At 45.3% G+C, this 25,209-nt stretch overlaps 1 protein-coding gene across 1 annotated transcript in view; it reads left to right on the forward strand.

Annotated features, from left to right (window-relative positions):
• Positions 1–25,209, forward strand: part of IPO4 (importin 4) — a 150,385-nt gene that overhangs the window by 116,686 nt on the left and 8,490 nt on the right. The window contains exons 25-27 of the mRNA XM_068238106.1: positions 15,198–15,323; positions 16,552–16,760; positions 17,061–17,193. Of these exons, the coding sequence (XP_068094207.1) occupies positions 15,198–15,323; positions 16,552–16,760; positions 17,061–17,193 (468 nt within the window). The remainder of the gene's footprint in view (positions 1–15,197; positions 15,324–16,551; positions 16,761–17,060; positions 17,194–25,209) is intronic.

Below are 25,209 nucleotides of genomic sequence, written 5' to 3' on the forward strand. Positions count from 1 at the left end.
GCTGGAGTGCCAAGGTTAGCCATCACTGGTCTATAGTAACACGTGTGTATTTAACAACCCCCCCACCCCCTGCAGTTTCTAGCGTCGCACATGTGCGGAAGTGTATTTTAGCCATACGCTTCCATGCACATCATCCTTTGCCCAACAGGAAAGAAGCATCACTTCCTGCTTGGCTGGATGCCAGATGGTGAGTATCGTGTTCTAACGCGGTAATCCCTGAAGGCCTGTTTTGTGCGGTCCCCAGGCTGCAACGCACCACTGCCGCCAATCTGCAGTGTGAAGCCAGCCCAAGGCTGGACTGACATTGTGCATGTTCCATAACACGCGCATTATGAGTGAACAGCAGTGGAGACTGGACTTAGACTTTAATACAATGCCTGCATGTAGCAGATTGGGAAAACACAATCCATTACTACACAGAAGTGTGAAAGTGAGTTGGCATGCAGAATTATTCAGAAGAACTATAGCAGAATTAGAACAGAAGTGGTGTGAAAGGGCCCCAACGGGGACGTTCAGTTATGGCTATAGTAGAATAGATTTTGCATGCCTCTGAGGGGACAGTTGCTGACATGATTGTGGATTTTGTACAGTGCTGCAGAGGTTTTCACCACTATTTAAATGCATTTAATTGCAATTATTATATGCTGTGAATGAGCATAAGAGTAAAAATAAAGGGCATCAAACAAAAGGAAAAAGCAGCTGCTGGTACTACAGTGATACGTGCTGCGGCTATAGCAGGGAGGCGGTACAGACAACCTGGTACTTCGGCAGTGTATCGCAGCATGTTCAGGCTATGGCAGACTATCTATTATTACAGAGAAGGAGGCTGGCACTGGTGAACGGCAAATTTTCTATACAATATGATCGTAAAAATTGCATAGAAAGATCGCATTTGATGAAAAAATTGTGCCAATAATGGGCACCTTAGAGGGATAAGGAGGCCGGCACTGCTGATAGCTGCTTTAGTTAAAGTTGTGCTGATGCATAACCTAGAAAATACAAGCTGTGTACATATTGAAAGTTCCACGTACCAGGATGTGTCTAGTGTCAGGTGGCGGGTGGGTGCTGGGCACTAGTGGAACTTTCAATATGTACACAGCTTGTATTTTCTAGGTTATGCATCAGCACAACTTTGATTAAAGCAGCTATCAGCAGTGCCGGCCTCCTTCTCTCTCTTTGTAAAGGTGCCCATTATTGGTACAATTTTTTTCGCCAAATGCGATCTTTCTAAGCGATTTTTTTTTACGATCGTATTGTATAGAAAATGTGCCATTTATGAAGGCAATCGATAAGGAACGACTCTTTGGTCGATTGCTAAACAGGATAAAATCGATCAGAAAGTTGTTTTTTATTAAATTTGAAGAAAGAATCGCTCAGTAAATGTTTCAATCGATAGTTGTCTTCAGATTAGTTACGATCATTCAAATCACATCGAAAGATCACATTTAGTGAAAAATGGTACCATTAACCTCTTGCCGACCGCGTCACGCCGATGGGCGTGGCCGCGGCGGCAGCCCCAGGACCGCCTACCGCCGAATGGCGTAAAGTCCTGGGGCCAGCTAATGCAGGAGATTGCACGCAGGCTGTGTGCACATCTCCTGCTTGGAAGGCGGAGCTCCGCCCCACCTTCAGTCTCAGAGTGGCTATTGCCGCTCGGAAGACTGTTAGACGGCGCGATAGCCGTTTATTTGCATGTACAGCGCTGTGATCGGCAGCAGCGCTGTACTGGGGACAGCCGTGTCACACGGCTGTACCCCTGGGGGACAAGAGAGCGATCGGCTCTCATAGGCAGAAGCCTATGACAGCCGATCGCCGTAATTGGCTGGCTGTGGGGAGGGAGGGAGGGAAGAAAATTAAAGAAACAGCGTTTTTAAAAAAAAAAAAAACAATAATATTTATTAAAAAAAAATAAACATGGGGGGAGCGATCAGACTCCACCAACAGAGAGCTCTGTTGGTGGGGAGAAAAGGGGGGGGGAAATCACTTGCGTTCTGTGTTGTGCGGCCCTGCAGCTTGGTCTTAAAGCTGCAGTGGCCAATTTTACTAAAAATGGCCTGGTCACTAGGGGGGTTTAGCACTGCAGTCCTCAAGAGGTTAATGGGCACCTTAAGTACAAATAATGGGGACTGAGCTTTGTGATATTGTGGATCAAATACGGAATTGCATTTTTCAAAAATGTTTAGACTTAATAGCTATATAAGCCGTAAATCTGAATCTTTAGTTATTATAGTCTAAGGTAACCACATATTTTCACATTTCACCATTTTGTTAGCGACTGATTCAAGAACCCGCTCCACCACCATTGTGTATTGCTAATCCTAGCTACAACAACTTCTAATGATGGGGTTAATTGTTTCCAAGTACAGGCTTGGGGAGGTTTAGCTGTTAGTAATATGCTATACTAGCTTGAGTGAGTGGTAATCAAAACCCTTTATCTTATCACAAAATAGTAAGTCGGTTAGGTTCTTTTGAAATAACTTGTGAAAAAGTTGTGAAACCAGTCTACTTATTTACTCCCTTATGCTGGGCATCCACGGTGCGTTTATGCGCCAGAATCGAGCCGCTGGCTCGATGCCGGCTCGTCCCCGCTCATCCGCACAGGCGCGTGGATCGATTCCCGCTCTTCCCCCGCGGGCGCTTCTTATCTGCCGCTCGTTTTTTTTCTATTGTCCGCCCGCGGGGATCAAGCGCAGGATCGATCCGCCGTGGTGAGCGGACACGTCGGATATTATCAATCGAGCCATCAGCGACTCGATTGATAAGAATAAACAAACCATGTATGCCCAGCATAAGATAAGCTGGTTATACATCTAGCGATTTTGCAGCCCAATCGACAATCCGACTCAATAATTTTATTGAATTGGATGAAAATCTAAGATGCAACAAAAAATACCTGATTGAGGCTTCATCTGATTTTGGCCTGAAATTGGTTGAATGCATCGAGTAAGCAAGCTGGAAAATCTCGGGCCGGCGTGGTTGATCAGGTGTGTAGTGGTAATTGCGTGCAATATCAGAAACAGAATCATTTATTTCGCCAAGCATGACTGGGTCATGCCCGGAGTTGGATTTGGCACGTACAAACTCAGAGCAAAGAAAGACAGTGGATAAAAGCACAATAAGACAATAGATAATACTACAATAAAACAATAGATAAAAGCACAATAAGATAGTAACACTAACAGACCGTGGACACTGGACAGCAAGACAGATCGTGTACACTAGACAGCCAAAAGAGGTGGTGACATAGTAGCTACAGTATAGTTTCCCAGCTTCAGGTCCCTTCAGTTACAGTTCAGTTACAGTTCAGGGGGACCCTGGTGGAGTGGGGGTATGTGGCTGTAGTTTAGGAGGAGTTTAAGAGGTTGACAGCGGAGGGGAAGAAGGAGTTCCTGTGCCTTTCGGTCTTGGTGGCAATGACCCGAAACCTCCGGCCTGATGGAAGCCTGTTAAAGTAGCGGTGGCCTGGGTGAGATGGATCGCTTGTGATCCGCAGGGCTCTAGAGCGCAGTCTTGTGGCGTAGAGGAGGTCGAGTGGAGGGAGAGGTTTCTCAATGATTTTCTCTGCTGTTCTGATAACCCTCTGTAATTTGCATCTGTCGCTGGCAGAGGAGCCAGCGTACCAGACCAGAATAGATCAGCAGATGACCGATTCAGTGGTGGCAGTGTAGAATCTTGTCAGAACCTCTTTGGCCATACCGAACTTCTTCAGCTGGCGAAGGAAGAAGAGCCTTTTTTGAGCTTTTACCAGGGTGGAGCTGGTGTTGGCCTTCCAGCTCAGGTTATTGGAGATAGTAGTGCCCAAGAGGCGAACACAGGGAACTCTTGCCACCTCCGTGCTGTCAATGTGGATTGGAAGTGGTTTGGGGGCATTCTTTCTAAAGTCTACGATCATCTCTACAGTTTTGGCCGTGTTGAGGACCAATCTGTTCTCCTTGCACCAGTGACATATTCTGTCAACTTGCTGGCGATAGGCCTGCTCGTCGTCGTTTGTGACAAGGCCGACAATGGTGGTGTCATCAGCAAATTTTGATGACCTTTACGGAGTCTGCTGTAGATCTACAGTCATTCGTGTACAGGGAGAACAGCATCGGCGACAGGACACAGCCTTGCGGCGCGCCTGTGTTAGTAGTCCTTTGTTTTGAGGAGATGTCACCCAGCTTGATTATTTGCGACCTGTTGGTTAGGAAGTCCATAATCCAGAGGCGTAGAGTTGAGTGGACCCTCAGTGCTGCCAGATCCTCCTGAAGTAAGCGTGGGCATATGGTGTTAAAAGCTGAACTGAAGTCCAGGAGGAGGATTCTGGCATACGAGTTTGATCTGTCCAGGTGATCGCTGATAGACTCCAGGCAGATATTTATGGCATCATCCGTGGACCTGTTGGCCCTGTACACAAACTGAAGGGGGTCCAGAAGAGGCATGGTGGAGAGTTTCAGGAGAGAGAGGGCCACTCTTTCAAGGGTCTTAATGATAACAGATGTTAGTGCCACAGGCCTGTAATTGTTCAGGTCGGAGACTCCCTGCTTTTTGGGGACAGGGATGATGGTGGACCTCTTGAAGCATGCAGGGACTCTGCCCTCCTGAAGTGACTTGTTGAAGATGGCCGTTAGGGTGGGAGCTAGTTGTCGTGAGGAGGTCCTTAACCACTTGATGACCCACCCTTTACCCCCCCTTAAGGACCAGCGCTGTTTTAGGTGATCTGTGCTGGGTGGGCTCTGCAGCCCCCAGCACAGATCAAAGGGCACTCAGAGCGATCAGATCGCCCCCCTTTTTTCCCCACTAGGGGGATGATGTGCAGGGGGGGTCTGATCGCTCCTCCTGGCTGGCATTTTGCGGGGGGGGCACCTCAAAGCCCCCCTCCGCGGCGAAATCCTCCCCCTCCCTCTCCTACCTGCCACCCCCGGGAGATCTGGGCTGCACAGGACGCTATCCGTCCTGTGCAGCCAGTGACAGGACGTCCCTTGTCACATGGCGGCGATCCCCGGCCGCTGATTGGCCGGGGATCGCCGATCTGCCTTACGGCGCTGCTGCGCAGCAGCGCCGTACATATGTAAACAAAGCGGATTATTTCCGCTTGTGTTTACATTTAGCCTGCGAGCCGCCATCGGCGGCCCGCAGGCTATTCACGGAGCCCCCCGCCGTGAATTGACAGGAAGCAGCCGCTCGTACGAGCGGCTGCTTCCTGATTAATTAGGCTGCAGCTGGCGACGCAATACTGCGTCGCTGGTCCTGCAGCTGCCACTTTGCCGACGCACGGTATAAGCGTGCGGTCGGCAAGTGGTTAAGCAGGCTGGAGAGACGCCATCCGGAGCAGGGGCTTTCCTGGCATTCAGTGTTGCCAGGTAGCGCATTACCTCGGTCTCACACAGCTGGAAGGGGTGAGCTTAGGCTCAGGGCACATTCCTCCGGGGCCAGGGTGGAGGAGGGTAGCAGCTGATGACCTGCAGGTGCCGCGTGGTCCTCAAACCTAAAGTAGAATTCGCTGAGTTTCTCCGCTAGCTCAATGCTGGGTGGCGCATGTTGGGGGGAGAGCTTATAATTAGTAGCAGCCTTTAGTCCCTTCCAGACAGATCATGAGTTGTGCGAGCAGAGGTTTTGATTCATCCTCTCAGCGAACTCCCTCTTGGCTACCCTCAGTTCACGGTTAAGGTTGTTCCATGCCCTTTTGTAGTCATCCTGGTTGTCCGACTTGTACGCCACTTCCTTGCACTTCCTTAGTCGGCGGAGCTTGTTGCAGAACCATGGCTTGTCGTTAGGGTAGACTTTGTAAGATTTTGTTGGAACGCAGGTGTCCTCGCAGAAGCTGATGTACGAGGTGACATTGTCCACCCACTCGTTCAGGTTCGGTGATTCCAGGGCCTTCCAATCAGTACAGTCAAAGCAGGCTTGAAGTTGGAGCTTGGCCTCCTCTGACCATACTTTAGAGGACTTGTGGACCGGTTTAGCTGATTCCAAGCGCCTCCTGTAGGTGGGGATGAGGTGGACGAGGCAGTGATCAGAGGATCCAAGTGCTGCCCATGGGACGGCTTTGTAAGAGTCTTTTAGGGCCGAGTAGCAGTGGTCGAGTATGTTCGATTCCCTCGTGGGGCAGTCAACATGCTGGTGGTAACGCGGCAGCTCGTGTCGGAGGTTGGCTCTGTTGAAGTCAATATTGGGACAAGCAACAAATGTGACGGAACCCCCAGCCGCTGTGACCCCCTTGCTTGTGCATTAAAATCTCTAACCTGTCCGGCCATCATAATTATCCAGATACTCCTGCTTCCTGCATTTCCGTCCCACCCAGCTGCTGCGTATAGCACTGGTGCGTGTGTGACACACATGCCATGTGCTATGCGTGGCAGCCACGCGGAACACAAATTGGGAAGAAGGAATGGCTGGACACTCATGGAGGCCGGACAGGGGAAAGATTTTAATGCACTGGCATCTGGGGGCACAGTAACATTTAGGGGGACAGCAGCGGAGGCAACGTCACATGGCCGATTCCCGAGATATCCAGCTGAAATCAATCAGGACTCTATCTACCGGTGTATGGGCAGTCAACAGATCTCTCTCTGATCAGATTAGAGAGAGAGATCTGTCTCTTGATCGATCTGTCCATGCTCCTGGCCTTAGATGTGTGCATTCGGACTTGGCATCCACATGTAAGGTCCATCTATGCCCTAGCCTAGAGAACAATGTTGCTTGTATCAGTGGCTGGATAATGTACTGGTTAAGGACTCTGAGACCTGGGTTTGAATCTTGGCTCTGCCTGTTCAGTAAGCCTGAACCTATTCAGTAGGAGACCTTGGACAAGACTCCCTAAAACTGCTACTGCCTGTAGAGCGCGTCATACTGGCTGCAGCTCTGGCGCTTTGAGACTGTCAGGAGAAAAGCGCAATATAAACTTTATTTGTTTTGTCTTGCTTGTGCACAGGGGGTAATTCAGGCTGTTTAAGCAAGGGTTAAAGTGGACCGGAACTCTTGCACAGGACAGTAGGAAAACGTATAGAAATGCACCCTGAATGTATTTAGAGAGTTTTAGCCTGTCTAATCCCCCCTCATCTGTGACACAAGTTGATTTTTAATCCTTCAGATGTTGCAACCAGGCACATTGAAAAGAAAGGGATGAGTCTCCACCTAGATCTAAGCCACAATGGCCTCAATTCACTAAACTTATCTCCTGTCTTTAATAACTATTCTAGAGTTGTTACCATGGTGATAAGCCATGTAGTATTCAGGAAACATTTTACCTCAGGCAAGCCTAAAGTTAACTCTTCTGTCTTTAAATTAACTCTCCAATCCTTAAAATAACTCCAGAGTTAAAGACAGGCTATTAATTAGCTGCATGTGAAAATAACTACAGAGGAGGTAAATTAACTACAGGAGAGGTAACTTAACCACCCTGGCGTTCTGATTAAATCGCCAGGGTGGCTGCGGGAGGGTTTTTTTTAAATAAAAAAAAAACTATTTCATGCAGCCAACTGAAAGTTGGCTGCATGAAAGCCCACTAGAGGGCGCTCCGGAGGCGATCTTCCGATCGCCTCCGGCGCCCATAATAAACAAGGAAGGCCGCAATGAGCGGCCTTCCTTGTTTTGCTTATATCGTCGCCATAGCGACGAGCGGAGTGACGTCATCGACGTCAGCCGACGTCCTGACGTCAGCCGCCTCCGATCCAGCCCTTAGCGCTGGCCGGAACTTTTTGTTCCGGCTGCGCAGGGCTCAGGCGGCTAGGGGGGCCCTCTTTCGCCGCTGCTCGCGGCGAATCGCCGCAGAGCGGCGGCGATCAGGCAGCACACGCGGCTGGCAAAGTGCCGGCTGCGTGTGCTGCACTTTATTTGATAAAAATCGGCCCAGCAGGGCCTGAGCGGCGACCTCCGGCGGTGTTGGACGAGCTGAGCTCGTCCAGACCGCTCAGGTGGTTAAGGAATGAAGAGGTAAGATAACTCTCTCACGTGTGGAGGTAAGTTTTCTCTTGCTTTATTATCTCTAGCATGATCTTAGTGAATTGAGGCCAATGGCTGCGTTTATTAATCCATAGCTGATAAAAAAAATGACGTTTCGGCCTGCGGCCTTTATCAAGTGTTAAAACACACTGAGCACATGCTCACATATAAATCACATACACTGTATTAAAATACACCCCTTTCGGGCCGGGCACAATCTTAGTTGGAGAGATTCAGGAGAAATTTAAAATGACAGTGTCTGAATTGATATACATCATAAAAAAAATCTTAAACTAAATTCCTCATTAAAAGAATACTATCAATGCCCAAGTGTTCTAAAATGACAATGGCCTCAATTCACTAAACTTATCTCCTGTCTTCAATAACTCTTCTAGTGATAAGGCATGTAGTATTCAGGAAACATTTTACCTCAGGCAAGCCTAAAGTTAACTCTTCTGTCTTTAAATTAACTCTCCAATCCTTAAAATAACTCCAGAGTTAAAGACAGGCTGTTAATTAGCTGCATGTGAAAATAACTACAGAGGAGGTAAATTAACTACAGAGGAGGTAAATTAACTACAGAGGAGGTAAATTAACTACAGGAGAGGTAACTTAAGGAAAGAAAAGATAAGATAACGCTCTCACGTGTGGAGGTAAGTTTTCTCTTGCCTTATTATCTCTAGCATGATCTTAGTGAATTGAGGCCATTGTACAAATAATGTCTAAAGGCTAGTACACACTAGCAATTTTGATTGACCAATGATTGCTCAATTTTACCACCTCCATGTAGTATGAGGGCCAAACAGATTTTCAATTCTATGCAGATTATATAGGTAAATGGTCATACTACATGGAGGTGGTAAAATTGAGCAATCATTGGTCAATCAAAATTGCTAGTGTGTACTAGCCTTAAGTAGCTGTGTAAATATTTTCATACTTTTCATGTTAAATATCAGAGGCAAAAGCTTTAATTTATTGAGAGTAGGATTTAGCTATATTGGGACAAATCAATTGCAGAAGCGGTGTCTGCTTCAATGCACAGCCAGAGTGGCATATCAGACTACAGAGTATTTTTCTCAGAAAGCAAAAACAGTATGAAAAGCTGTGAAAAAAGCTGTGAGCTTGTCTCTCTGTCTCTCACACGGAGTTACACAAAGGGTTAACTGATCAAGTGTGAGGGGAATTTCCCCTCTCCTCATGGCTCAGTCAGCCGTCAGTTTTGGCGTCAGTAAACTTTGAAAGTATTTTGATAACACTAAACAGAGGTTGCCAGTGAAATGTATACACCAGTACTTAGCAGCACTTCCCAAACAATTCCTATCTCAATTGAAAAACATATGTAGATCGATAGTGTTTAAGTCCATTGGGGACCAGAGTCTCCAACCTACTGATCCATCTGCTCTCCCTTCGTAGAAGGGCCATTTCATTTTCCATTCCGTCTGCCGCAGTCACTTTCTCTAGCACACACCAGCGCAAGTCACTGACCGTATGATTTAATTCAAAGAAGTGGTTTCCTATGGGAGAATCAATATTTTTTTCAGGGTCATTAAAGAGAACCCGAGGTGTGTTTAAAGAATGTTATCTGCATACAGAGGCTGGATCTGTCTATACAGCCCAGCCTCTGTTGCTATCCCAAACCCCCCTAAGGTCCCCCTGCACTCTGCAATCCCTCATAAATCACAGCCGTGCTGTGAGGCTGTATTTACATCTGTAGTGACAGTCTCAGCTGCTCCCCCGCCTCCTGCATAGCTCCAGTCCCTGCCCCCGTCCCTTCCCTCCAATCAGCAGGGAGGGAAGGGATGCAGGCGGGGACTGGAGTTCTGCAGGAGGCGGGGAGAGCAGCAGACTGACACTATAGAGATAAACATAGCAAGCTCTGACAAGCTGTTTGTCAGCAGCGTGGCTGTGATTTATGAGGGATTGCAGAGTGCAGGGGGACCTTAGGGGGATTTGGGCTAGTAACAGAGGCTGGGCTGTATAGGCAGATCCAGCCTCTGTATGCAGATAATATTCTTCAAACCCACCTCGGGTTCTCTTTAAAATATTTCCTGTAAAGCCTTATGTTACGATGTTCATTAATCCTTACTCATATGGATCTGGAGGTTTGGCCCACATAGCCCATCCCACAAGCGCATTTCAAAAAGTATATAACATTCGTTGTAACACATGAAAAATTACCATTAATCATAACCTTTGTGCCCCTCCTGGGATGGGCTATGTGGTCGCCAACCAGGCACATGCAGAGGGGGGCTCTGGGTGTCCAAGCAACCCCCCTCCTTTTAAATTCCCATAAAAAGGTGCCTTTGGCTGACAAAAGGAAGCCAAGGATAAGCCCTACCCACTACCCATGGGAAGCCACACCCACATGGGAAGCTCCTCCCCATCTGGGACACTTTAGAGTAAAGAGTGTCCTACAGGGATCCTAGTGTAACCATCCCCGCAGCTGTGTTGGAGCAGGAAAAATGGTGTTTCCCTGACAGCAGTGACCTATCCCTCCACCAGAATCTACAGTGACCTCTCCCTCCCCAGCACCCACATTGACCTTTCCCTCCCCCATTGGCACACCCTTCCTGTCCCCAGCCGCACCCATAGTGACCTCCCCCAGCACCCCCAGTTACCTCTCCCTTCCACAGCACTACCAATTAATTTCCCTTCCTGCAGGACCCACACTGACCTCTACTGACCTCTTCTCCTCCCGACATCCCCCATAGCTGGCACCCAGTATTCACACTCACATGACACCAAATACCTGCAACCAGTACGCACAACTGCATACCACTGGCACCCACTATCTGCCCCAAGCACCCACTTAGCCAGTACCTGCACCCAATCCCCCACCACTTGTAGGTACTACTGTGTGTTTCGAGGGGAGGGGGAGGGAGGGGGAGGGAGGGGGATCCTGGTGGCAACTGACTGCCACGGCAGAGCGTTAATTGGTAAATATAGGATGTTAACACTGTCTGCTTCTGTGAAAGCAGGAAGTAGACAGACTGCAGACTTATTGCAGGATTTGTATCGGCTGTAACAAAGAAATGTTTTTCTGTAAAGGTTGTTAAGCTGTTGCGTATCTTTTAGAGCAGAGAGGAAGTTCTGAGTTCAAGTCCGCTGTAGCTTACCTAGGCCGCCATCTCTTTTCCTGTGTGTTCCATGCTGCTTTCCATCTTCTGACGGTTACGCCTCATGGACAGCAGTAAATGCTTCTCTGGGATCACTGCTGATGAGCTCATACTACAAATGATATCAAGAGCCATATTTTTCATCAGGGTCATCAGTTTGTCCATTATCTCAAAGCTTGGAGAGAATTTTTATTCTATTTGTAAGCTGAAAATAGTTCCAATCAGGATTACTACCCTGAAACGTTATGTCCTTCTTTGCATATACTAATTTCACAATCCATCTCCTGGCAGACAACACAGTGACAATGTGATCCTTATGGTTTCTTTTATTATCAAAGTTAGTTTCTTGTTTGATGAAAAAGGAGCAGAGGATTGTCGTCTGTTTGTGCTGCTTCTCTCTGCGCCTTGTTTGATTAATGTTACTACTGGAGTGATGTCAAAAAGGCTGGAAGGAATTTGATACAACAATAACAGGCGGGGACATTTTTAATACACTGAATAAGCATATAATAAGCACATTTAAAAAAAAATGAATGGCTTGGAAGTGGTTGTCCCTCTTGGGTACACAGATGGAGCAGCCACAGTTGGATTTGGACCTGGACTCAGAACATCCTCTCTGCTCCAAAAGATAAGCAACAACATACCAACCTTTACAGAAAAACATTTCTTTGTTACAGCTGATACAAATCCAAAAATAAATCTGCATTGTTTCTACTTCCTGATTCATGGAAGCAGACGTATTGTTAAAGAGAATCCGAGGCGCCATACTGAAGTCCTAATAGGACCCAGAAGCATGTCATGTGCACAATGACATGCCTCTGGATCATTGTACCACCACTGCCAGCCCCTCCTGCGCTCTGCTGTCCCCCTTGAGATTGCCAGGTTAGCGACAATCTGCTTGTAGTTAGCCTGCTTTATGTGAGGCTTGTCAATCAGCCTCGTAGCATCTCCCCCTCGATAAAATTTCCCCCCCCCCGGCCGCTCTACTTATGGAAGCCAAGCCGCGACCCAGAAGTACTTCCAGCCAGGCAACTGGTATCCCTTGAAAGGAAATAAATATGGCAGTCGCCATATACCTCTCACTTCAGTGTTCCTTTAACCATTTAAAAGGAAGAGCTTTAAATTCACGTCTTTTCCGGGCAGTGTGCAGTGATGTGTAGGCTGAACATAGTTCAGTTTTACTTCACACACAAATGTGATGGATATCTTATGAAAGGCTTCTGAACTGACTGCTTAAGTTAAGCAATGAAGCCACTGTCTGTGTTCCTAAGAAATATGAATAGTGACTTCAAGATGGAATCTGGATTTGCAAACATGCTTACCTATGTGACATTTTTGACTAAATTAATGATTTGAACCTGCAGGGCTTTAGTAGAAACATTCTTACACTACAAGATAAAGTCAAAAGCCTTCAGGAAGAAAATGAGTTTTTGGAGAACTAAGGTTGTGGCGGAAAATGTTACTTCTTTCCCATAGCTTAACCTCTTCCCTACCGCCCATTGTCTGTGAAAAGTGGCCGCACACACACGCACATACGCGCACCTGTAGATGTATTCCAAGCCTCCTTGCAGCAAAATGGATTGTTTTAAAAGTCTGTTTTTCACTGAAAAGTGCAAAACCAGGACATTTTAAAACGTCTGTTAGACTGCATAAAAAATCTCCCTGAGAATGCTATCATCCAGACCTAAGCATTGAAAACGACACCCTGTTTTATGCCTCATATCCCTGCCAGCCAATCACAGTGGTTACTGCATAAATTCTGCTGGTATGGAAAGGGTTAATGAGGGCATTTCACTGATCTGGAGTCAAATTTTAAACTACTTTCAAGGTGTTGAAAAGAATGAAGACAGACAAAATCTTTTGACAAGAATGTCATTGCAGGAAAATGGGATTTCAGATGGTGCAAAATAAAAAACAGGTTGCACTTTTCTTCAGACAGTCCGGGGAGGCCAAGACAACAAGAATGTCCAGGATAGCTATGATTAAGGAGCAAGCCATCGCTCCGATATGCGTGAGCTTTTATCTGTGACACTGATATGGATTAAAGAATAAAGAAAAACTTTTTTACTTCACCCCACCATCTGGTGTTATGGGATTTCCTTGATCACACACATTGTAGCATTTCTGCACATCCAGAAGCCAGAATGCATAAAGTTCAGAAAAATAAGCGACTCCTCTTCACCTCAACATACTTGCATGAAGCAATCTTCTCAAATCTTATATCTCTGAAACTAAAATGAGAAACCACTTGTGTCCAGAAAATGGCAACATCTCCAACTGCTGCCATCTTCTAGCACCTGCATCTGATATTCCTCCACCACTCACATTGCAAACTCTTGCTGCACCTCTCTCATGTCATTGCAATTGTTGGTCTCAAAGTTGTAATTTGCACACTATATGTACAATACGTTTTCATTTTGAAGTTGGTAATTAACAACTTCCCCTCCCCTGGGACCAGGGTCGTAACTAGAAATCACTGGGCCCCCCTGCAAAACTTTGGATGGGGCCCCCTTCCGCCAGGACAGAGCACTCAGGGAGAGGTAGAGAGGTTGGAGGCTGGGCGTTGTACAGAAGAGTGTGCTGCACACTGAATAGGCTCTGTTTACAAATCTTTGTCTGCCAAACTTTTGTGCAGAGAGTAAAAAAAAAAATCTTTTCTCCTTGCCCTTAGTTGTCAGTCTCTCAGGATGGGGCCCCCTGTGGCTTCTGGGCCCCCCTGCGGCTGCAACCCTTGCAGGGTCTATTGTTGCACCCCTGCCTGGGACGAGTAGCTACATCCCTGAAAACCACCACTTAGATACGTAGATACTCGTGCCTTGCCGGTGCGCGCTTCCACACTCATTCTCACCGCCCATCGTTAGAGGGGAGATGAATGGGAACGCAATTCCCATTTATTAATCTAAATCCCTGTGTCAATGATCACCAGCATCAGTGAGATGCCTGCGTTCATTGTAACTACCAAAGTAACACAGCTATGCATTACTTCCTGTTCGCGTACTTATAGTACAGTAAAAGGAAATAGGCGCGAGGACATCTTTTGGCCAAATAGTAAAATGACACCTACATACATTTATTTTAATAAAAAGAGCCACACTTAAATTTAAAATTAATTCCTTCCCTGCCACATTCTCCCATAGTACCAAAAAAAAAACAAAAAACATATAGCCACCTTATAGCCTGATTTTTTTTTTAAGATGTACGTCAAGACGGTATATAACCGTAATTACTGATGGACGCAAAACTGAAAAAATGCACATTTATTTCCAAATAAAATATTGGCGCCATACATTGTACTAGGGAAAGATTTTAAACTTTTTAATCGGGATAGATGGGGAAATAAAATGTGTTGGTTTTATCCACAGTAGAACATTTTATTTTAAAACTATAATGGCCGAAAACTGAGAACATTTTTTTAAATTTTTTTTTTCTTATTCCCATGAAAATGCAGTTAGAATAAAATAATTCTTAGCAAAAAGTACCACCCAAAGAAAGCTTAATTTGTGGCAACAAAACAAGATATAGATTGTTTTGTTGCGATAAGTAGTAATAAAGTTATAGGCGAATGAATGGAAGGACCGCTGAAAGGTGAAAGCTCTGATTTGTTAAGGGGTAAATCCATTGGAGGTGAGGTGGTTAAAGGATGATAAAAACTGTGACAAGTGTTCTGCTGAGATTTGTAATGATCTTGCTTTGTGGGGCTATTTATTACATTGGCCCTGCACATAAGATGCTGAGGATTACTGACAACACTATCCTATATAATAAAACCCCATGTGTCCCTGCGTCATCCTCCTGTCCCTGTGTCTGTGTGTTTTGGCTCTTGTGCATGTGTAGCCGTTGGGACAGGAGGAGGACAGGGCTAGTGGGGTGCACAGCTGTTGGTGCGCGCAGCGGAGAGCGCGGCCGTGCCCGTAGCGTGGACCACGGCCATGCGTCCTAGGGTCACAGCCCTAGCGCCAGTTATCTACCGGCAAGCTATAAAGCTAGTTTTGGAATAAATCTGGCGCATATTTGTTACAACTGGACATACTTGATAAAATGGTAACCTATGCACTGTTTTCTGAAGTTTTGCCTGCATCTTTCTGACTGTGTGTACAGTCAGACAAGTCACAGGCTGATTCACATCCAGACATGACCATATCTCATTTTTGTGATGAACAGGCAGAAATAGATGCAATGCTGATAGAGACTGCTGGTGATGGGATTCCACTAATCGCTGCTGCAGTGGGAGGTGCTACCTTTACTCCATATTTTGCTGGCTTCCTTCCAATACTCCTCAGTAAAATGGTAAGAGTTATTATGTTAAGTTGTAATTTATATACACTGTTTGCTTTATTATTGTCTGGATCAGTTATATCATGAGCCTATTTAACCACTTAACATTTTAGCATATACATTTCCTGTCCTAATTAGCCTTCCCCTGCAGTCCAGGATGTGGATTTCACCTCCTGATTTGAAAACCTTTCCTGAGTTTGCGTTCCCCAGTCGTTACCACTCTAGCACATGCACATACATGAGCCAGTTTAAAAGTGAATGAATGCTGCTGTAGTAAAATCAGTAATCATTAATTTTAAACAAAAAAAAAAAAGCTAGTTCACATAGGCATTAAACGTCAGTCGCTTCATTTGTCATTCAAGCACTGTCCATGCAAATGGTTGAACAGCACTTTTTAAACCTTGGTACTGGCCTTTCATATCAGCGCAAACGCTATGCTCATTCTCGCCTTCTTGTTTCGTGCAGTATCCAGGCTTGCCGCTTCGGTGTCACCCCCCGCGGGGTCAAAACATGACGCAAAAGCTAAACGCCAGGAAGTGCTGCCAAAGGTTGCCTAATGCTTTTCTGCTTGCTAGCAGAATAATAATAATAAAAACATTAGACAGCGTCTAAGCGAGACGCTGCTGGTTCAGATGTCCATCTAAACCAGCTCTAGCGAAGTGTTAACCCATACCTGACTAACCATAGGTGACTTGTGTCACCTATACTTGGCCTTAAGATTCATGAACACCAGTGATGCCGCCAGTATCAATAAAAAAAAATAGGTGAAAAAGTACTGTCAAAATGATGCTGCTTATTTTCGTGGTTGCAAGTGTCTTAAAGGGCATTTTATTTTTATTTTTTTTTTGTAAGGTGTGAAAATATGACCTAGAAGAAAATGTGAATTGAATAAGGGCCATTCTCTATAATCAAATTTTTTTTAGCACCATTACTTCCTCTAAGTGAAAGTATCTTTAAAATGCTGGCACCCTAAAAATAGCTGTTTACCTGTCTTGGGATGCCATATTTTTCAGATCATTGTAATCTCCAAATAACAGGAGACATTATTAAATGGGTCCTCCGAGTGCTCTGTAGCAATGTTTCACAGGCATGAAATTGGAGAGCACAGCCAGAATGGATTGTCACCCCTTTTGCTTTAGTGCTTCCCAAGGAGGGAGGCCTGTGGGATGGGGGTGGTACTAGAAGACGGTTATGGCCTTTAGATAGAAGAAATGTTTTCATCTGTTTCCTCCCTGTACAGAAGCCCAGCTGTTCTCCTGCAGAAAAGTCATTTGGTGGAGGTATTCTGGCTGAATCCGTGGTCAGTCTGGGTGAAGCAGTTGTCCAGTTCGTGCCACAGATACTCCCTGCACTGATCTCTGGAGCACAGGACAAAGATGATGAAGTGCGTAGTAATGCTGTATTTGGACTGGGGGTTCTGGCAGAGCATGGTGGTGCATCAGTGCACCAGTATCCTTCCTAAAAGTCTGCATTCCTTGTTTACCTGAATTCACCTTTACACACCGTTGTTGTGCCAAACTGTTTGAAAGAGTTGACTGGTAACCAATTTTCTGTAGGCAATAATTAGTCTTCTCATGATTCAGTTCCCAGGCAACAAACACAACATTCCCCTGTCAAACATTATCCTTTAATAGATGCTCACAAAAGGATATTGTTATGAAAGCATTTATCTTTTTATCAAATTTTGACAACATAATAGTGTAATGCCTCCCTACAGAGAATTGGAACTTGTCCTTGACCACTATACAGACATTACCCGAAGCTGCTATCTGTGTTATCATCTATAATCAGCTGTGAGAAGAATGCACAAGCTCTAGACAATGTGTGCGGGGCAGTGTGTCGGATGGTGCTGAGTCACCCAGGAGGAGTACCGCTGGAACAGGTAACAGTGACTGCTCTTCATGTCCTTTCTTGGTGTCAGCATTGGTCTGCTACATGAACTATTACTGTAACTATTACTATTATATTGACAATGGCATCTTGTGGAGGCAGCATCACTTACATAATACAGATAGATATATAGGTGAAAACCACAAAGCAATGTATAAAAAGGTAGTAAGACACAGTATTAAGCACCATATAAAGTAGTTCTTTCTTTATGCCATGAATTCCCACATGGCAAACATGAGATATTTAAGATATGTATCGCCTCATAAAAACACTAAACCTAGAGCTAAAATTAGTCCTCGTACTCTCTACGCCATAGCGGACCGCAATACAGAACTGCACAATCTATTGATTGGGATGGGTGGAATGGGTGATTGAAAAAATGTCCCCACCCATCTTCCACACAATAGAAGGAACCACCATGATAGAAACTTAATATGACTTGCAGCTAAAAAAGCAAATACTCACCAGCCTTCTCATATCCACATCTCACAGAGTACTGCGTGCACTTATACAAGAGTCTGGGCAGCGTGCAATTCTGGCCGGCACTCATTAGCTTCTAGCTGGAGGGAAGAGGTATTTGCAGCCACTACAGCACTTTCTCTTTCTAAATCCAAAAGTGTACAGTCGTCCCCTGCCTTTCAAACAGTGTATCACCTGATGTTGTGTCCTGCCAGTACTTAGACCGGAGTTTCTCAGTGTTTAAGCAAGCACCCACGAAGTGGTCAGATGTGATGTGCTAAGACTTGTAGTGCCTCTGCACAGGTAGACCTCCGGCCAATTCTTTCTTCAGTCAAGTCAGCACCATCAACAGTATAAATACCGTATTTTTCGGACCATAACACGCACTTTTTTACCCCCCAAAAGAGGGGGGAAATGTTGCTGCGTCTTATGGTCCGAATGTGCCACTGCAGACTGTGCCTCCCTTAAATGATTGGCAGTATTGTGGTTCCCTCCTTCCCTCCCTGCTTGAAAGCTAATGTCCCATATGGATTCTGTGGTCACTGTAGTTACACCGGCAATGTCCTGCAGCAATCAGCCCCCTCCATTCCCTACCATGCACGTGTTGCAGCGATAGTGCACTATGCTCAGCTCGGCTGCGCTCATCTCCCCTCCTCACTCCCTCCGATAAACATGAGCCATGTGCTGCCGGGAGGTCCGGGTTAGTGTCACTCACCCTGCAAGTCCGTGTCCTTGGAGCGGCAGCTGTACCATAATGATAACACTGGCGGATCATCTTCTGAACTGTAGCCGCCTTTAACTAGTGCTTCTGGGAGATCAGCGGCGTCACTCGCCCCCTCTATCTGTGTCCGTGGAGCGGCTGTACGCATTATGTACCGGCGGGTGTTCTTCTGTAGTGTAGCTTTAAGGGTCCCTTGCTTGATGAGGTCATCAAGCAAAGACTCTAAGCTACACTACATAAAATAGTATAAAGAATATGCGGTATGGGATAAGGGACTCACCGCAGCCTCCCAGCGCAGCAGCATCAGTATAATACGGTGGGGGGGGGGGGGGAATCAGATCACTGCTCCCTCTGATTGGATCCAGGATGTCCTATAAATCCAAAATGTACGTGCAATATTAAAAACAAACCCACTCAATTCACAAAAGTTACACAGCATCATTATAACTTTCAAATACATGCCAATAAATCATATTCTTTGTTGAGACCCCCTCTTCCCATTTTCCCTAATTTGCGAATCCAGCTTGCTTCTGTCACTAACAGCATTTTCCGGCGGTCACCCCTTCTAGGGTGTAAGGGTACGTGATCAATCACCTGTACCCTTAGCTGAGTGACAGAGTGCCCATTTTGTTGGGAAACTGCCTGATCCTCATCCCCCTTTCTTATTGCGCTCTTATGCGAGGAAATTCTATATTTTAGTGGTTGAATCGTTTTGCCTACATAAGCTACTCCACATGGACATTTAAGTAAGTATACTACAAAAGTAGAATTACAATCATAATACCCATTCATATAGAATTTGCGGCCGCTAGAGGGATGAGTAAAGCAGTTCCCCTTGCTAATAAGACTGCACATATGTCAGTGGAGACAAGGAAAAGTACCCTTCCTGCCCCCACTCTCCCTTGGCTGTTGAAATGTATTCATTACTTTATCCCTAATAGTAGGAGGACGTTTAAAGGACATCAAAGGTGGATGTCGAAACTCCTCAATATGAGGGAAGGCATCTTGAAGCACTCTCCAGTGCTTCTTGATGGCAGATCCAATACGATTACTCCAACTATTGTATGTAGTCACAAACGGGATTCTGGGGCCAGTAGGTCCCTTTTTTCCAGTAACCTCCAGGACAGGTCCACCATGAGACGACATAGGCTCCTCCCAGGAACAGGAAACGCCCCACTTGAGCACTCTATAAATTTTAAACTGACCCCACTAACCTCAGTTGACGTTTCCTGTTCCAGGAAAGAGTACTCTATGTCGCTCGCCGGTCCGTCTAGCCAGGTGTGCTGGGGACCTTTGGTTGGCGACGCATGGTGGACCGGCCTGGAGAGGAGTGGAGTCCGATGGGAGAAGGTTGCGCTGGTTACCTTCTACTGAGCGTTATGGCTGCCCGGGTGGTGGTGGTTCCGAGGACGCGAGCGGCGTCCATGATTCACTCGTGGCGGAGGCTGTGGCGCGCCGGAAGTGACGTGGGCCAATCCTGGGCGTCCGGAGGGACTGGCAGTGGGGTTGCCCTCAATGGCGGCGATCGGAGTGCGTACTTCCGCCCATACGCGACGTCACTTCCGGTCGGCGTGAGTGAAGAGACGCCGGATACCTGCATGGCTCGGCATTTCGTTTTGCGAGTGGAGCAGGATGGACGCTAAGCAGGAGCCGGGAAAGGTAAGATGGGCGGAAGGCTTGGTGACCTTTATGGTATGAGCCGAGGAGCCCCTATGCCGCGTCTATACTGAGGTCTGATTTAATGGTAGACATTAAGACACATGGCATGATTCTGCTTAAAGCGTTTGATCGGAGGTCTCTTGCGGGGCAGAAGTTACTTATCTATGTATATATTGAGTCTGTCTGAGGTTTGAATTCATACAAATGGTATATATATACTCATATATATATTTTGCGCATCTGGCTGTCATTTTGGTCGCTATTTCATTCAGATGGCTTATTTTGATTTCAAATCATGTTGTTTTCGGAGTATATTGTATATTTCCTTCCCAGAGTACCTCAGTTAGGGTCTATGTATTGTTTATTGATATACATGTACCTTTTTAATTTTTTGGTGTACGGACGGTCACTCTAATCACACTTTCAGTTCTTTATGCACCTGGGTGTCCTTAGAGCTACAATTAGGGCACAGGATTGACATTTGGTCTTGTTTGTGTTTTATTATAGGGCACAGAGTCTGCTGACCCTTCAAAGCCCAGGAGGCGTTGCCCGCTCTGTGACACAAAACTTGCCCATACGTACACTAAACAATTTTGCCAACCCTGTTTTGTTAAATTGATTCAAGAACAATCAGGGGGTTTAAAAGAGGAAATTATGACAGCAGTTAAACAAGAAATGTCTGATACAATTAAATCTTTAAAGGAGGTTTTTTCTGCTGCTATGGTCCCACCTACAGATACGTCTAGTGCGGGAGCTAGTACGGCTGCACTGACATCCCCAGTACCTGGTACAGGTGAGACAGGGTCTGAACAGCCGGCAAAAAGTAAAAGTAAGAGTAAATCCTCCACTAAAAGACCTATTATTTCTTCCTCTGAAGATGAAGACATTGAGGAAAGGGAGGAAGAGGATGATAAGGAATCTGAAATATCTTCAGCCAAGAGTATGGAGAGTATATCAGAGATAAAGAAGGTGTCTAGATTCAGATTTCCGGCTGATGAGACTGATCAACTTATATTGGCGATCAATAATACTTTAAAGATTGAGCCAAAGAAATCTGAACAACTATCATTACATGACAGATTGTATCAGGGAATGGAACCGGAGGAGCCACTTACATTTCCGGTACATAAATCTACAAAGAATACTATTCTGAGTCAATGGAGATACCCAGATAGGAAACTGTTTATGTCTAAGGGATTTATGAAAAGATTTCCATTTGCTGAGGAGGATGCCAAAGTATGGGATCGATGTCCAAGACTTGATGCAGCATTCTCTCAAGTCAATAAAGATAATGAATTAGCTTTTGAGGATCTGGGATATCTTAAGGATCCACAGGATAAGAAGGTGGAGTTTGCCCTTAAGAAAGCATGGACTTCAGCAGGAGCAAATTTTCGACCAGCAGCCGCAACAACATGTGTATCCAGGGTATTAGCCTTATGGGTAAAGGATGTTGAAGAGAAAGTACAGAGAGGAGCGTCTAAAGAGGAAATCCTAGAGTCATTAGAGGTGGTGTCAAAAGCTACGGATTACATAACGGACGCTGCAGCAGAAAACATAAGAGTGAATGCTAGAACATCTGCCTTAATTAATTCCGCTAGACGTAATGTATGGATAAAGAATTGGGAGGGCAGTCAGGCCTCAAAAGCAAGGGTTTGTAACATACCCTTTGATGGAGACCTGTTATTTGGGGCCCAGTTGGATGAAATTCTAGAAAGAACAGGAGATAGAAAGAAGGGATTCCCAAAGAAAAAGAAATTTATACAGAACAAGAGGTTCTTTAGAAAGAATAGACAGGAGGTCAGGGATAAGCCTCAGCAGAAGAGGAAGCCCTGGGCCATCAATAGAGAAGGGGTGAAGAGGAATTTTCCTTTTCGGAACCCAGAAAAACAGGAAAAGAAGTGACGCCAAGGAAAGAGTTGGGGGTCGTCTAACACAATTCTATACCCAGTGGACGGAGATAAGCAGAAACGATTTCATCCTCAATCTGGTAAATCAAGGGTACAAGATTCAATTTCAATCACTTCCAGGAAACAGGTTTGTTTCCACTCCTCTGCCAGGGGAAAAACAAAAGCGTCAGGCTTTACAATGCATCATAAAGAATATGATAGAGGAGAAAGTGGTTGTTCCGGTCCCGTGCGATCAACATCGCAAGGGATTTTACTCTACGATTTTTCTAGTAAAGAAACCGACGGGCAAGTTCAGGCTAATCTTGAACCTAAAACCTTTAAACCCATTTGTGACTTATCAAAGATTCAGGATGGAATCGATTTTCTCTGTGAGAAACTTATTAACCCCCAACTGCGTCATGACGAATATAGATCTAAGGGACGCTTACTGGCATATCCCAATAAGAGAGTCATCACAGAAGTTCCTCAGATTTGCGGTAAAACAGAAAGATTCAATTCAGCACCTTCAGTTCAGAGTCCTGCCATTCGGCATTTCATCAGCACCCCGCATATTTACGAAAGTAATGGGGAAAGTGATAAAGGACTTTCACGTGAAGGGAATTCTGGTAATTCCCTATCTAGACGACCTACTAGTAGTAGCAGACTCTTATCAGCAAGAAAAGGAGAACACGAAGAAGGTGCTAGATCAGCTTCAGGCTCTTGGTTGGCTGATAAATTGGGAGAAGTCGGTACTGAAACCGACATCAGAGATACAGTTTCTAGGAGTAGTCATAAACTCAGAAAAAGAAAGGATGTACTTAACAGAAGAAAAGAGGACAAAATTAAAGAGGATAATACAGGATTGTATAGCATATCCAAGCCTAACAATAAGAGAAGTCATGCGAATACTAGGATTTCTGACCTCAACATCTCCTGCAATCCAGTGGGCATTATTGCACACAAGACAGCTCCAATATTGGATGATGGAAGTCTGGAGCAAGAAGCAGGACGATTTGGAAAGAGAGGTAACATGTCCAGAGACAGTATTAAAATCATTGGAATGGTGGATGTCAGAAAGAATCCTAACCGAGGGAAGATTATGGATAATCCCAACACAGAGTTATATTACCACGGATGCAAGTCTCCTAGGATGGGGAGCTCATCTAGACGGGAAGATGTTCCAGGGAATCTGGCCAAGACTAATAAGACACCAGTCATCAAATTACAGAGAACTAAGAGCAGTAAAAGAGACATTACTACGAACAGTACAGTTACTGAAGGGACAGCATGTACAGATCAGGACAGACAATACGACGGCAGTAGCTTACATAAACCGCCAGGGCGGGACAAGATCAAAAAAGCTTCTAGACCTGACAATAGAAATCCTAGCAATAGCGGAAGAAAATTTCCTATCCTTATCAGCAGTCCACCTAAAGGGTTCCTTAAACAGCATGGCGGACTTTCTGAGCCGACACAGACTTTCGAATTCCGAGATGGAAATATCCAAGAAGGTCTTCAGAACCTTAGTCAGGAGATGGGGTCGGCCTCAGCTGGACATATTTGCGAACAGAAGAAACACAAAATGCAGAAGATTTTATTCCTTAAATCCAAGAGAGGGGGCGGAGGCAGTGGACGCGCTCAGCCAAAATTGGACCTTCGAGAAGGCATATGCGTTCCCACCAATCCAGCTGATACCTCGAGTGTTGCAGAAATTAATGCAGACCAGAGCAACATTAATCTTGATAGCTCCAGACTGGCCAGGGAGAAGCTGGTATCCAATTCTCCTGAAGATGAGGCTGGAGGGACCAGTGAGACTCCCGCACGGAAGGGTACTGTCCCAGGTGCAGACAGGAAGTGTAAATTACATACCAAATCTAAACCTGTCTGCCTGGCTTCTGAGAGGTCTCCTTTAAGGAAAAGAGGGGTTTCAGAAAGAGTTATCACTACACTTCTGGACTGTAGAAAGAAGATAACCAGGAAGATATACTTGAAATACTGGAAGACTTTCAACATGTGGAAGGAACAATCAGGGTTTTCTGGAGGAATAATACCCACAGTGTTAGAATTTCTACAGGACGGAGTAGAGAAGAACATCGCTCTCAGTACATTGAAGGTACAGGTGACAGCAATATCTACTTATCTGGACAAAAAATTATCAAACGATCCCCTTATCATTCAGTTCTTTAGGTCTATAGAAAGAAAGAAGCCTATAATCAATAGGAGAGTTCCTTCTTGGGACCTATCCTTAGTATTAAAAGTTTTAAAGGGAGACCAATTTGAACCAATAACGGAGATTCCGTTAAGACAATTAACAATGAAGGTTATCTTTTTAGTAGCTATTACTTCGGCCAGAAGAGTGAGCGAGCTGGAGGCCTTATGCTGTGACGAACCCTTTTGTCTAATGTTTAAGGACAGGGTGATATTAAAGACATGTGAGGAATTCCTTCCTAAAGTAGCTACTAAATTTCATAGATCACAGGAAATTGTACTACCATCATTCAAGGAAGAGCCATCCTTGGATGTCAGAAGGTCCCTTATAGCTTATTTGGATAGAGTAGCAGATTTCAGAGAATCAAGAGCTCTATTTATCAATACCACAGGAGCTACAAAGGGTAGAAAGATGTCTAAAAGAACTATAGCCAAATGGATAAAGATATGTATAGAAGAGGCCTATAGGTTAGCAGGATCTACACTGCTAGGTACAGTTAGGGCTCACTCAACTAGGGCAGCTGCCACATCATGGGCCTACAGAGCGGGTGCTACGCCAGAAGAAATTTGTAGAGCCGCTACGTGGTCAAGTATGGGCACCTTCTCAAGACATTACAGGGTGAATCTGATGACTGCAAGACAACAATCTTTTGGGGAGAAAGTTCTACAGGCAGTCGGCCCACCCTAGAATTGGTAAGATCTACTTGCTCATCTTCTCATGGTGGACCTGTCCTGGAGGTTACTGGAAAAACCAGTGTTAGTTACCTGGTAACATCCTTTTTAGTAACCTCCAGGACAGGTCCGTAACCCACCCGGATAACGGGATATATATAAAGGTATATATAGATATATGTATGGAGATGTATATAGTTATCTATGTATGTAGTTAGGTTTTAGGTACATTGTTGAATGACCCTCTTTCTGGTTAACAGTTCTTGTGGTTGACTGAGGTTAGTGGGGTCAGTTTAAAATTTATAGAGTGCTCAAGTGGGGCGTTTCCTGTTCCTGGGAGGAGCCTATGTCGTCTCATGGTGGACCTGTCCTGGAGGTTACTAAAAAGGATGTTACCAGGTAA

This window comes from Hyperolius riggenbachi, chromosome 1 (genome assembly GCF_040937935.1).
Source record: "Hyperolius riggenbachi isolate aHypRig1 chromosome 1, aHypRig1.pri, whole genome shotgun sequence".
Classification (NCBI taxonomy): Eukaryota; Metazoa; Chordata; class Amphibia; order Anura; family Hyperoliidae; genus Hyperolius; species Hyperolius riggenbachi.